At 41.5% G+C, this 13,638-nt stretch overlaps 1 protein-coding gene across 2 annotated transcripts in view; it reads left to right on the top strand.

Annotated features, from left to right (window-relative positions):
- LOC311144058 (interleukin-1 receptor type 1) overlaps positions 1 to 11,615 on the top strand; it is a 37,309-nt gene extending 25,694 nt beyond the window's left edge. For both annotated transcript variants that reach the window (XM_084179998.1, XM_084179999.1), the window contains 7 exons: positions 1,867 to 2,050; positions 2,158 to 2,220; positions 3,191 to 3,323; positions 7,335 to 7,486; positions 9,097 to 9,240; positions 10,295 to 10,462; positions 10,716 to 11,615. In XM_084179998.1, coding sequence (XP_084036124.1) covers positions 1,867 to 2,050; positions 2,158 to 2,220; positions 3,191 to 3,323; positions 7,335 to 7,486; positions 9,097 to 9,240; positions 10,295 to 10,462; positions 10,716 to 11,218 — 1,347 coding nt within the window. In that variant the 3' untranslated portion in view covers positions 11,219 to 11,615. The remainder of the gene's footprint in view (positions 1 to 1,866; positions 2,051 to 2,157; positions 2,221 to 3,190; positions 3,324 to 7,334; positions 7,487 to 9,096; positions 9,241 to 10,294; positions 10,463 to 10,715) is intronic.
- The last annotated feature ends 2,023 nt before the right edge of the window (positions 11,616 to 13,638 follow it).

Raw genomic sequence — 13,638 nt, 5'->3', positions numbered from 1 at the left:
CCACACATTTCTTGTTAAAAAACTATAGTTTTGGCAAGTCGGTTAGGACATTTACTTTGTGCATGACACAAGTAATTTTTCCAACAATTGTTTACAGACAGATTATTTCACTTATAATTCACTGTATCACAATTCCAGTGGGTCAGAAGTTTACATACACTAAGTTGACTGTGCCTTTAAACAGCTTGGAAAATTCCAGAAAATGATGTCATGGCTTTAGAAGTTTCTGATAGGCTAATTGACATCATTTGAGTCAATTGGAGGTGTACCTGTGGATGTATATCAAGGCCTACCTTCAAACTCAGTGCCTCTTTGCTTGACATCATGGGAAAATCAAAATAAATCAGCCAAGACCTCAGAAAATAAATTGTAGACCTCCACAAGTCTGGTTCATCCTTGGGAGCAATTTCCAAATGCCTGAAGGTACCACGTTCATCTGTACAAATAATAGTGCTCAAGTATAAACACCATGAGACCACGCAGCTGTCATACCGCTCAGGAAGGAGACGCATTCTGTCTCCTAGAGATTAACGTACTTTCGTGCGAAAAGTGCAAATCAATCCCAGAACAACAGCAAAGGACCTTGTGAAAATGTTGGAGGAAACAGGTACAAAACTATCTATATCCACAGTAAAACAAGTCCTATATCGACATAACCTGAAAGGCCGCTCAGCAAGGAAGAAGCCACTGCTCCAAAACCGCCATAAAAAAGCCAGACTACGGTTTGCAACTGCACATGCGGACAAAGATCGTACTTTTTGGAGAAATGTCCTCTGGTCTGATGAAACAAAAATAGAACTGTTTGGCCATAATGACCATCGTTATGTTTGGAGGAAAAAGGGGGATGCTTGCAAGCCGAAGAACACCATCCCAACCGTGAAGCACGGGGGTGGCAGCATCATGCTGTGGGGGTGCTTTGCTGCAGGAGGGACTGGTGCACTTCACAAAATAGATGGCATCATGAGGAAGGAAAATGATGTGGATATATTGAAGCAACATCTCAAGACATCAGTCAGGAAGTTAAAGCTTGGTTGCAAATGGGTCTTCCAAATGGACAATGACCCCAAGCATACTTCCAAAGTTGTGGCAAAATGGCTTAAGGACAACAAAGTCAAGGTATTGGAGTGGCCATCACAAAGCCCTGACCTCAATCGTATAGAAAATGTGTGGGCAGAACTGAAAAAGCGTGTGCGAGTAAGAAGGCCTACAAACCTGACTCAGTTACACCAGCTCTGTCAGGAGGAATGGGCCAAAATTCACACAACTTATTGTGGGAAACTTGTGGAAGGCTACCCGAAACGTTTGACCCAAGTTAAACAATTTAAAGGCAATGCTACCAAATACTAATTGAGTGTATGTAAACTTCTGACCCACTGGGAATGTGATGAAATAAATAAAAGCTGAAATAAATAATTCTCTCTACTATTATTCTGACATTTCACATTCTTAAAATAAAGTGGTGATCCTAATTGATCTAGGACAGGGACTTTTTACTAGGATTAAATGTCAGGAATTGTTAAAAACTGAGCTTAAATGTATTTGGCTAAGGTGTATGTAAACTTCCGACTTCAACTGTATCGCTAAATCACTACTGGGACAAACCAATTTGCTTACCTTACCCTAAGTACTTTAAACAATGCATAAACAAAGTTTTGCAGTATAAAGCACTTGCATTGTGGTTTATCATTGATGAATAGTTCAATATAAACAAAAACATGTATGATGTGTAACTATTTGTAATTTTAAAGTGTTTTTCATGGTTGCAAATGCATGGGACGCAAATGCCAACGTAATTCAAGAAAGACCCACTAGCCATATTCCATTTCCGTTACCTTTCAGTGGGCATTTCTACTTTAAACCTTTCAGGGATGCGAACGCATTGTGAAAGATGACCCATTGTGGGACAGGTTTACCACTGTCAGTGATGGTCAGAAACTCTCAGTATATCCGGTCAGCCCTGAGGACCATGGGTTCTACACCTGCACCATGACCTTTGACCTGGAAGGGCTCAGCGGCAGGATTTCAGAGACCTTTGAGGGTACGGTGAAAAGTGAGTACTGTTCGCACAGCTTGGAAGTGGTTGTTTTCAATAGGGTCAGGTGACTGCATATTTCGCTGTCTGTTTATGATGTTTATGAATCATTGTCATAATTTCAGAGGAGTATTGCCTTGTCCCCAAAGTGGTTGAACCTGCTAATGAGATCATCAAAGCAGATTTGGGTAAGACACTATAGAACATATACTGTGTGTGTTCGTGTGTGTGTGTGTGTGTGTTCGTGTGTGTGTATGTATGTGTATGGTATGTGTGTGCATGCTCCAACTATATCTGTATGACTTCTAAGTATCAGAATCACCTTTATTCGACAAGCACATTTACACATACTCAGAATTGTACTTGATGATATGGTGCTGCTAGTGATAGACAACATTTAGAGACAGAATACAGACAACGGAGTTTAAACAACGTTTACATACATTACACTGATTGTACAAAACATTAGGAACACCTTGCCCTCAGGACAGCCTCAATTCGTCAGGGCATGGACTCTACAAGATGTTGAAAGTGTTCCACAGGGATGCTGGCCCATGTTGACTCCAATGCTTTCCACAGTTGTGTCAAGTTGGCTGGATGTCCTTTGGGTGGTGGACCATTCTTGATACACACGGGAAACTGTTGAGCATGAAAAACCCAGCAGAGTTGTAGTTCTTGTCATACTCAAACCGGTGTGCCTGGAACCTACTATGATACCCCGTTCAAAGGCACTTACATATTTTGTCTTGCCCATTCACCCTCTGAATGGCACACATACACAATCCATGTCTCAATTGTCTCAAGGCTTAAACAGTGGATTTAACAGGTGACATCAATAAGGGATCATAGCTTTCACCTGGTCAGTCTGTGGTCCTCTGTAGCTCAGCTGGTAGAGCACGGCGCTTGTAACGCTAAGGTAGTGGGTTCGATCCCCGGGACCACCCATACACACAAAAAAATAAATAATGTATGCACGCATGACTGTAAGTCGCTTTGGATAAAAGCGTCTGCTAAATGGCATATTATTATTATTATATTATTGAAAGAGCAGGTGTTCTTAATGTTTTGTACACTCAGTGGATATGCAACTAGTTGGGACCTTTTGTACACATTATTTGATGTATGAACTTTATAAATAATTCAATGTTTGCCCCCTAGGCTCTTCCTTCAGTAAGATGTGTCGGGTGTTTGTGCTGAGTGTGGGGGGACAATGCGGGGATGTGATTTGGAGCGCTGAAGATGACTTTATTCCCGAAGATGTCTCAAAGCGCGTCTTTCAGGAACCACAAAGGTAGGTTGAGAAAGCAGCATCACAACACACTGTAATACTTCTATATACCTGTATTCTGTGTCATCCAGATGGATGTTCTACTGTATAGTATCCAAACTGTTGGTATCGTATCAAGGATATACCATTAAGATTAAGATGGGATCCATATCCCTGAATACAACGTTTTTCCTTTGAATGGAACTTCACAAACAGTCAATAGCTAGATTTCCATTCAATTAGTGACAGATTTATGAAATATAAAAACATCTGCATAACAACAATATGCACATTTTCCCACCATAGGTGTGTTTCCATCAAACTGACTTGTGAATATGTGAAATGGGTTTCCATCGCATTTTCAACTCTACAGATCAACTGTTGCGATAAATAGCAAACTTGCCCAATCTGGTTTTGGCACATGCTCTCTAGACAACAGTTTGCTGATAAAGTAGACAGGTTATATAATGAGATATAAATAATAGTAATATAATTTTATTTGATAATTGGCAGCCAAGCACCGATCATCATAACAGCATTCAAATAATAGCCTACCCTCGATATTTAGTCTTTGGAAATGTACATGATCGCCGTGCACTTAAAGGCCCAGTGCAATCAAAAATGTGATTTTCCAGTTTTTTAAATATATATTTTCACACTATGAGGTTGGCATAATACTTAGAAATTGTGAAAATTATGATAATGCCCCTTTAGTGTAAGAGCTGTTTGAAAAGACCACCTGAAATGTCAGCCTGTTTTGGGTTAATAGACCAATAAGAAAGAGTTGCAAAACCTCTCTGTCAATAACAGCTAGTTTTCCCCTCCCCACTCAGACCACTCCCACACAGTTCTGGCAAAAGTATTGCTTGAGAAATTGCTCTTTGGTAAGGGACGGACCGAAATGTACCGAAATGTTACAGTACCTGGAGGAAAATGGGGGAGTGTCATGCTTTTTCAATTTCAGTCAAGGGGAGGGTTTAGCTTCTTTTTTTTTAAACTAGTCCAGGGGAGGGTCATGTAATTGATGACATTTCAATATTTCTCAGTGTTTTAGAATGAGTTGCTTATTAGGCTATATATCGATGTGTGCCCGATGTCGCCCCTCATCTCTGATTCTTCACTGGGCGCACAATATCAAGTGCGCCTATAGGCTATTTAGTGTGGTCTCAATCAAATGATCCATAGCCTATAGGCTACAAAGTGCACAGAGCAAAGTTATATTCTTAAGATAGCTGCTGGGATGGTGTAAATAAAACAAGGCTGCATTACACACTGCAATGGATATTCCAACCCTGAGCCCGGCCTGCTTTGCTCTTGCTGATCAAAAACGTTTTTGTGTGCTGCTTACCCCAATGGCTGTGCTATGTAGGGCTACGGTGGCAGTTCAGGAGGAGAGTCAAAGGTTATTTCCAAAAATAATTTTGATTAGGCCTATTCTAAAAAATGCCCTAACTTGCGCGTGGACTAGTCTATGTTCTGTTCAGTTCAGTTTGAGAAGGAGAGCGCGAAGATGAGAAGGAGGACCGGAGGTCAATTTTGATAACTTGCTACAACTATAATTGATTGAATTAAAAACAATGTTTTTTTCCCATGGTGTATTTATCAAAGTTATTGACCTCACAATATGCCAGATTCGAGTAATTGACATTTTGGTGCCAAAACTTGAAGCAGCAGCCGCGGCACAATCAATTGGAAAATGACAGATCATGGTGCTGAAAGTAGGCAAATTTGAGTAGGCATAATTAATTTCAACTGTCTTAATTTTAAGAAATAAGAGGTTGGCCTACCTGTTTGACAGACGATATTAGGTTATAGGCTGCTATATCCATAGATTTGTTGGTCAATTCCTCCACCCACCATGCACTCTTTAAATAGCCTACCTATGTGTCAGTGAAGGGTTGTTAAATTAAAACCAAGACTCAATTGAGGGGGGTATGAGAAGGTATGCCATAGGTCTACCTTTTATTAAAGAAAATGACAAAAAGCTCAGGCCTACCACTTGTTAGCTTAAGATTTTGAAGAAAATAAAGCGGATCCAATTATATAGTGATCTATAACAGCGCTTAGGTCCGCGATGTCATATGCTAGAAACAAGCTGTAAAATACCCGGGAAAGACGTGACTCCGATGCATATGGGGATATCAATGTTTCTTTGAAATTCAGAGGCTGACTTTGCTTGGGAAGTAATCTAATTCTGTCACTATCAATTATTTAAGCTATTCACTTTCTGTACAATAGAAGATGTTTAAACACAGACAGCTTTTAGGGAAACACTCTCCTTGGGTTAAGGCACGGAAGAAGAGTAGCCAGCAGTTAAATCTTACATTTTTCTCCATCGGTAGGCCTACTCTGTCTCAGATTTAATTATGACAGACAAAATGAGAAAAAAAATCCAGAAAATCACATTGTAGGATTTTTTATGAATTTATTTGCAAATTATGGTGGAAAATAAGTATTTGGTCACCTACAAACAAGCAAGATATCTGGCTCTCACAGACCTGTAACTTCTTCTTTAAGAGGCTCCTCTGTCCTCCACTCGTTACCTGTATTATTATTTTTTCTCAATTTGTCTGTCATAGTTGACGTGTACCTATGATGAAAATTACAGGCCTCTCTCATCTTTTTAAGTGGGAGAACTTGCACAATTGGTGGCTGACTAAATACTTTTTTCCCCCACTGTATGCTTAGTTTAATACACTGAAAACAAACTTTAAGATACCAAAAATAATTTAGTCCAATCAATGTTGCTAAATATCATGTGGCTGTCCATGGGACTGATTTCTGTGTGTGTGTGTGTGTGTGTTTGCGCTTGCAAGTAAAACTTTTTTTTTTTTTACTCACCCTACTTGTAGACTATGCCATCCTCCTCTCTTTTATGTTGGCAAAACAGTCTATGGCTCTGTCATACAGTACTGTACACTTTGAGTTTTTGTTGTCATAGCCTACCTAACTTCCTCGCATGGGCAACAATGAACCAGCTAAGTTAGCTAGCTAGTTAACGTGAGCCTACTAGGCTACATATAGAACTTTAATCGTCTCAGGCCAGTGGCACAACATATACATTTATGGTTAGATCAGAATCGCCGTCATAATCATTGGCCTGTACAGAGAATTAAGTCAAAACCACAAGACCAAATCCCCATCTCCACCCATGGCTTATTTAGCAAGCTAGCTACTGCAGGACATCAAAACAAACAGAAAAGTTTTGCTTAGGAAGTGATTTGATTGGTGTGAAGCCAAATCCAAACTAACCTCCCTTGGGGGCGTTTTGCTGCACCAGGACAACCCACAGTTGAGCTCAGCTCAACGCTGATTGCTACTTATTATTATTATTATTATTTTTTAGCAAGGGAGGCCAAATGCTTGCTGGAATCAATCAATCGAATGCTACAGCGGGAACATGTTATACTCTTTTGGTCCAGGCAGCATCAGATACATGGGCTACACATACTGAGACAGAGGCGCGCGTTTCCCTCGCTTGGATGATTTCTCCAGTGAGATTCAGCCCCTTGCGAATTGACAGAAAATTATAAAAACACAGAGACAAAAGATAAATAATGTATAATTTGATTTTTTTCATTGGTCAAATATTTGGGGAAGCATGGCTTCCCTTGGCATCCGTGAATACACACCACTGCTTTCCATGCTTTTCCACACTGTGGTGGTAGGCCTACAACATAACATATCCTTGTGTGATTCCAAGTTTACTTCCATATGATTGTTATTATATAAATATTAGCGCATAATCGGTTTCCACCGCCCTTTCTCGCATAATTAATTTTACAGACAAAACGATCCCACCATGTCAAATGAAAAAATTGTCTGTCGACATTTATGAATTTGAATCGACTTTGATTTCATGTTTACATCAGCCCTGTTGTGACTTTTTTTTATGCGTCATGAAATGGTTGGATGGGAACTGGGTTTATGTCAATTCAATTAAGGCCATGTTTTGATTCTTTGTTCACTGGTGGAAATTGTTTTACATCTTCCCCCCCCCCCCCCCCCCCCCCCCCCCCCCCTCCCCCCAACCAGTGAGTGGAGAGGAGAAGAGAAGAACGGTGTGTGGATGGCGCGTCAGTTGAATTTCTTGGTGGTGGAAGAGGAAGACTTTTACATTAACTACACGTGTCACGCCTGGAGCGACAGAGGCATTTATTCAGCCTACTTCACACTCCACCCTACAGGTTAGCCCAGCGGTCACCAACCATTTGAGTCAAGATCACTTTCTGAGTCAAAATGCAATCTAAGATCTAACTCTCAGTTTTTTTTGGAACATGATTTAAAAAACGTAAGTCTATGCAACATTAACCTATTAAAAACAGTACTGTACCAATGAGGTTTGTGCAGTAGGCTATAGGCCCAATACATTATCTCTGCATATTGGCTTTGCTTGAATTGCCCTGCCAATGCATTGTTTTTTAATTATATTAAAACATTTGAGGTAGGCTATAATCACACCGGTAATAGATCAGTTGTTGTATTACTTGTGAGGCACAGCTGAATGAGCATACATTTAAATAATTTGCTTTTTATTTTAATTTGACTGGGCTGATGGTGCTTGCATCTGATGGTCAGTCTCAGCTGAGGGAGAGCAGCAAACTCCGCCACTGACACTGACTAAAAGGGGACACCGTCTTCCAGCAGATAGCGAAATTCGAATCGCACCGCATTATTTCTGCCTCATGCACAAATTCATGTTGTTGCTCTTATGAACAGAGAAAGTGAAATATTCCTCCATATTAAAAAATACCCTAATAATAACAACGCAAGCCTATCGATACACTTTCCTACTCATTCATTACAGCTGCAGTGCTGGTTGTAGCGCTAGTGGAAGTAGGAAGAATGCGCATTTTATGGCTTATAAAAGTGTTGAATAAAAACTGTTGACCAGTGGAAGCTGCTGAGGGGCAGTGGTGGAAAATGTACTCAATTCTCATACTTGAGTAAAAGTGAAGATACCTTAATAGAAAATGACTCAAGTGAAAGTGAAAGTCACCCAGTAAAATACTACTTGAGTAAAAGTCTAAAAGTATTTGGTTTTAAATATACTTAAATTCCAAAAGTAAATGTAGTTGCTAATATATACTTAAGTATCAAAAGTAAAAGTAAAAGTACAAATAATAACAAATTCCTTATATTAAGCAAACCGGATAGCCAGGGTCACACTCCAACACTCAGACATAAAAACAGCAGCTCTTTGTTGTATTTGTTGACAGTCTCTCTCTAGTCATGGTTTTAAAAGTTTTCAAATCTCACAGTATCAATTTTGCTTCAGCTTTCTTTTACGCCTGCTACGTAACTGCAGACATGATAATCTGAGCATGCACTTGATTTGCTCTCTTGGCCGCTAGGAAGGCAGATTTTTCTAGTCTACCTTCAGACACATGAAATGGGAATACTTGGCCTACCCAGCGCGCAGGGCCGCTGAATCATGTGCACCTACCGCCAACAGCGCGAGACCAATAAATAAAAATAGGAACACAAGGCTTTTCCTTGGGTTTTTTACAAAAATGCTTGGCGATTGACTAGGAATGCCTTGGAGATGGTTGGTGACCACTGGGTTAGACAATACTGCCTGGAAGACAACATAAAGGTGTTCAAAAAGAGAAGAATCACATATTCTCCTGTCCCTTTACCCTTGTTTTGATAGTGTAATATATTAGATAACAACTTTGCAAACTAACCACAAAAAAATAAAAGTTTTATAATTAAACTAGTCACCTTGACTTTGGGTAAAAAACGGTAGCAAAAAGAATACATTTTAAATGCTATCTTCTTGACTTTTTCTGCACAGATCCAAACTACCTGCTCCCTATTGGGGTACTACTGACCAGTCTGGTATTGATGTTTACTGTTAGTGTTGTCATTTACCATCGCTTCAAGATCGACATAGTGCTGTCGTTCAGGAGGATGTTCCCGTTTCTCTACACAAACACAGGTACGTAATGAGAGACGCTGTATTGTAAAAGCACACTCATGGAAACATTCACAAAAACATGCCTGAGCACACTCACGCAGGCATGAATGCACACACACACACACACACACACACACACACACACACACACACACACACACACACACACACACACACACACACACTATCTGCAGACTCATTGCACACTGTAGTGGCTTCCAATTCTAAATTAGCCACTGCCCTAGCAATAGTTGATTAAGTTTCAACGCATCTTTTATTCCTTTGTTCTCCTTTAGAATCAGGGTTCCGTAGTTTGCCACAGGTCTTCATTCATAACTAAATTAAACTTTCAAGAACAATGCAATGCCTTTTGTACCTCAGTGTGTTATGGGTAAAGGATAATATGAAATGTTGTTAGTGGTGTAGCCTCCAACCAGTGCTAGGACTTCCCCCCCTAGCTTCCCAAACTACCTCCCCATATCGACTTTTGCTTCCCAGTAGAGTGGGCAGGTTCAAGCTGTCAATCATGGCTCAGGTAAATAAGTAACCATAATATGGGAAGCTCATCTAAATAATAATGCATATCCTTCTAATTAATCATAAATGATAATTCTTCTTTAAAGGGCCTTTTGGCTCCTACACATACTGTGCATTCACACAACGGAAACAACTCACACTAACATAAACGTACATACCGACACCAGATTACAGACAGAAATGCACATAAAGTATATCTCACCACAACCTCCCAGGCCCACACTCAAACCCACACACACGCACGTTGCATTGCTTGTTTCCCACTCCCCACCTCACCACAAGTAAAATCAGCAGCAAGTGTAGCGAGGTACTGTAGCACATCCCACAGCTATGCAAGCACAGTATTTTCCATGACTCAGAGGAAAGAGAGAGATGCAGTTTTCTACGAGGCACTGAATAGGCCATGTAACCATAAAACACAAGTAACTATGGTGTCAGACATAACCAAGCCTCCTCCGTTACGCAGTGCTGTGGAGGCTTTTGCTCTAGCCCAGCACTAACACACCTGTTGTTTTTTACCCTCTTCTGCATGCGGCAGAGTCTGATGGAAAGCTGTATGATGCATATGTGGCGTATCCCCATCTGTTTGGGAGCGGGGTCAGTGGGGAGGTGGAAATGTTTGCCCTCCACACGTTGCCCCAGGTTCTCGAGGGGAGGTGTGGCTACAGGCTCTTTATTCTGGGCCGGGACAGCCTACCAGGGGAAGGTAAGACATCTGCATGTGTGACTGACTGTGTTAGAACCTGGGGCTCCTGGGCGCCACAGGACTGTGTTAGTCCACTGAGCTAAAGCCTTGGCATTAGTACACATGTAGTATGATGATTAAATATGTGGAACCTTTCTGAAATCATAAAGAACTTCTAAAAAACCATCTTAATCATAAAACAGTGTTTTAATACCCATTGTCCCTCTTCCCTAACCCCCTCTACCTCTTCTCCTCCCTCGCCCACACCCTCTAGCCATAGTAGATGTTGTGGAGGAGAGCATGCGGGCCAGCCGGCGTCTCCTCCTGATCTACACTGGCTCTACGTTCTGCAGTGGAGGTCACAGTGACAGCAGCAGCAGCAGCGGTGTCCTGGAGGCCTGGCAGAGCTTCGAGAGGCAGATGGCCATGCACCGTGCACTGCTGGAGGGTTCCCTTAAGGTGGTCCTGGTGGAGCTGGAAGAGATCTCCCCCACACAGCTGGCCTTCTTCCCCGAGTCGGTGCGCCACATCCGGGAGCGCCAGGGCGCTGTCTGCTGGTGGAAGAGTAGCAGGACTAGGAGGACCAGAGGGTTGAGGTGTGGGAGGTGGGGAGAAGAGGGGGAGGTGAAGGAGAAGAGAGGGGAGCTGGCTTCGCCCTCTCTCTCCTCACCCTCTCTCTCCTCATCCTCACACTTCTGGAAGGAACTGAGGTATTATATGCCTGTGAGGGGCAAGAGGACAAGGTGTCCAGAGAAGAACAGTCTGTTGATCATCTGATGGGATAGATGGGCTGTTGGGAGAGGACAGTGTTGTCATGTTATGGATGGATGTTCAAATGACCAATGTTGTCTGTTGAATGAACGGTCTTCTGATACCATGGAAAGAATCAAATAACACTTTTGTTTGGATTATCTGCCCCTCACAGCACATTTTTCAATCAGACTTTGGAGGACTGAACCTCTGGGGTGAGATGTATTTGAGGCGGGAAGATAATTGATCGTCCTCCAATTAATGTTAGAAAATGCATTGTGGAATGCATACGCTCACGCACACACTCACACATGCGCACACACATGCACACACATGCACACACACTGTGGAACACCTCTACCATGTTGTACATACACACCAAATATGTGTGAGAGCTTTAATAAAGATTGCACAGTACATTCTATACTATTTATTTGATGTCTTTGTTTCTATTTTAAACCCCTTGACTTTTTCCACATTTTGTTACGTTACAGCCTTATTCTAAAATTGATTGAATCGTTTTTTTCCCCTCATCAATCTATACACAATACCCCATAATGACAAAGCAATAACAGGTTTTTAGACATTTTAGAAAATATAACATTTACATAAGTATTCAGACCCTTTACTCAGTACTTTGTTGAAGCACCTTTGGCAGCGAATACAGCCTAAAGTCTTCTTGGATATGACGCTACAAGCTTAGCACATCTGTATTTGGGGAGTTTCTCCCATTCTTCTCTGCAGATCCTCTCAAGCTCTGTCAGGTTGGATGGGGAGCGTCGCTGCACAGCTATTTTCAGGTCTCTCCATAGATGTTCGATCGGGTTCAAGTCCGGGCTCTGGCTGGGCCACTCAAGGACATCTTGAAGCCACTCCTGCATTGTCTTGGCTGTGTGCTTAGGGTCGTTGTCCTGTTGGAAGGTAAACCTTCGCCCCAGTCTGAGGTCCTGAGCGCTCTGGAGCAGGTTTTCATCAAGGATCTCTCTGTACTTTGCTCCGTTTATCTTTCCCTCGATCCTGACTAGTCTCCCAGTCCCTGCCGCTGAAAAAAATCAACACAGCATGATGCTGCCACCACCATGCTTCACCGTAGGGATGGTGCCAGGTTTGATGCTCCAGACGTGACGCTTGGCATTCAGGCCAAAGAGTTCAATCTTGGTTTCATCAGACCAGAGAATCTTGTTTCTCATGGTCTGAGAGTCTTTAGGTGCCTTTTGGCAAACTCTAAGCGGGCTGTCATGTCATGTTTGCCTTTTACTGAGGAGTGGTTTCCGTCTGGCCACTCTACCATAAAGGCCTGATTGGTGGAGTGCTGCAGAGATGGTTGTCCTTCTGGAAGGTTCTCCAATCTCCACAGAGGAACACTGGAGCTCTCTCAGAGTGACCATCGGGTTCTTGGTCACCTCCCTGACCAAGGCCCTTCTCGCCCGATTGCTCAGTTTGGCCGGGTACCCAGCTCTAGGAAGAGTCTTGGTGGTTCCAAACTTCTTCCATTTAAGAATGATGGAGGCCACTGTGTTCTTGGGGACCTTCAATGCTGCAGAAATGTTTTGGTACCCTTCCCCAGATATGTACCTCGACACAATCCTGTCTCGGAGCTCTGCGGACAATTCCTTTGACCTCATGGCTTGGTTTTTGCTCTGACATGCACTGTCAACTGTGGGACCTTTATATAGACAGGTGTGTGCCTTTCCAAACCATGTCCAATCAATTGCATTTACGACAGGTGGACTCCAATGAAGTTGTGGAAACATCTCAAGGACGATCAATGGAAACAGGATGCACCTGAGCTCAATTTGAGTCTTATAGCAAAGGGTCTGAATGTTTATGTAAATAATGTTTTTTATTTTGCAAAATTGTATAAAAACGTGTTTTTGCTTTGTCACTGTGGGGAATTGTGTGTAGATTGATGAGGACATTTTTTATTTAATCAATTTTAGAATAGGGCTGTAATGTAACAAAACGTTGAAATAGTCAAGGGGTCTGAATACTTTCCAAATGCACTGTATAAGTGTAATATTTATGAATGCAGTTACTAAGTAGGTCTAAGTATTTATGAATAGCACACTGACATTTGCTATTATAGCAATAATGCTTTATAAATGGTGAGACGACTATTAACAAATACCTTAAATTATTTATTAAAGCACATTATTGTAGCATTCCCTGAAAATTACCAGAAACTTTGCAGAAAGGGTGTGGCGTTTTGCAGAAGTTGGTTGCATGGTAGCTCTTTTCTTATGGCTAGCCTACTAAGCCTACAAACAGGTAGGCCTTAATCTGTGACTGCTAACCTGCTTTACTGTAATCCAATGTGATCATAAAATTGGCTAGGTCATTTAAAATAAAGTTTATCTAAAATACTTAAAGATCTAATATAAAAATGTTTAAGTAGTCTATTTTAATTCATTTCAAGTGGAGTTAAAGTGAATATGAAAAGTAATCAA

This window comes from Coregonus lavaretus, assembly GCF_964263955.1.
Source record: "Coregonus lavaretus genome assembly, chromosome: 16".
Taxonomy (NCBI): Eukaryota; Metazoa; Chordata; class Actinopteri; order Salmoniformes; family Salmonidae; genus Coregonus; species Coregonus lavaretus.
This window is presented reverse-complemented; position numbering and strand designations above follow the sequence as displayed.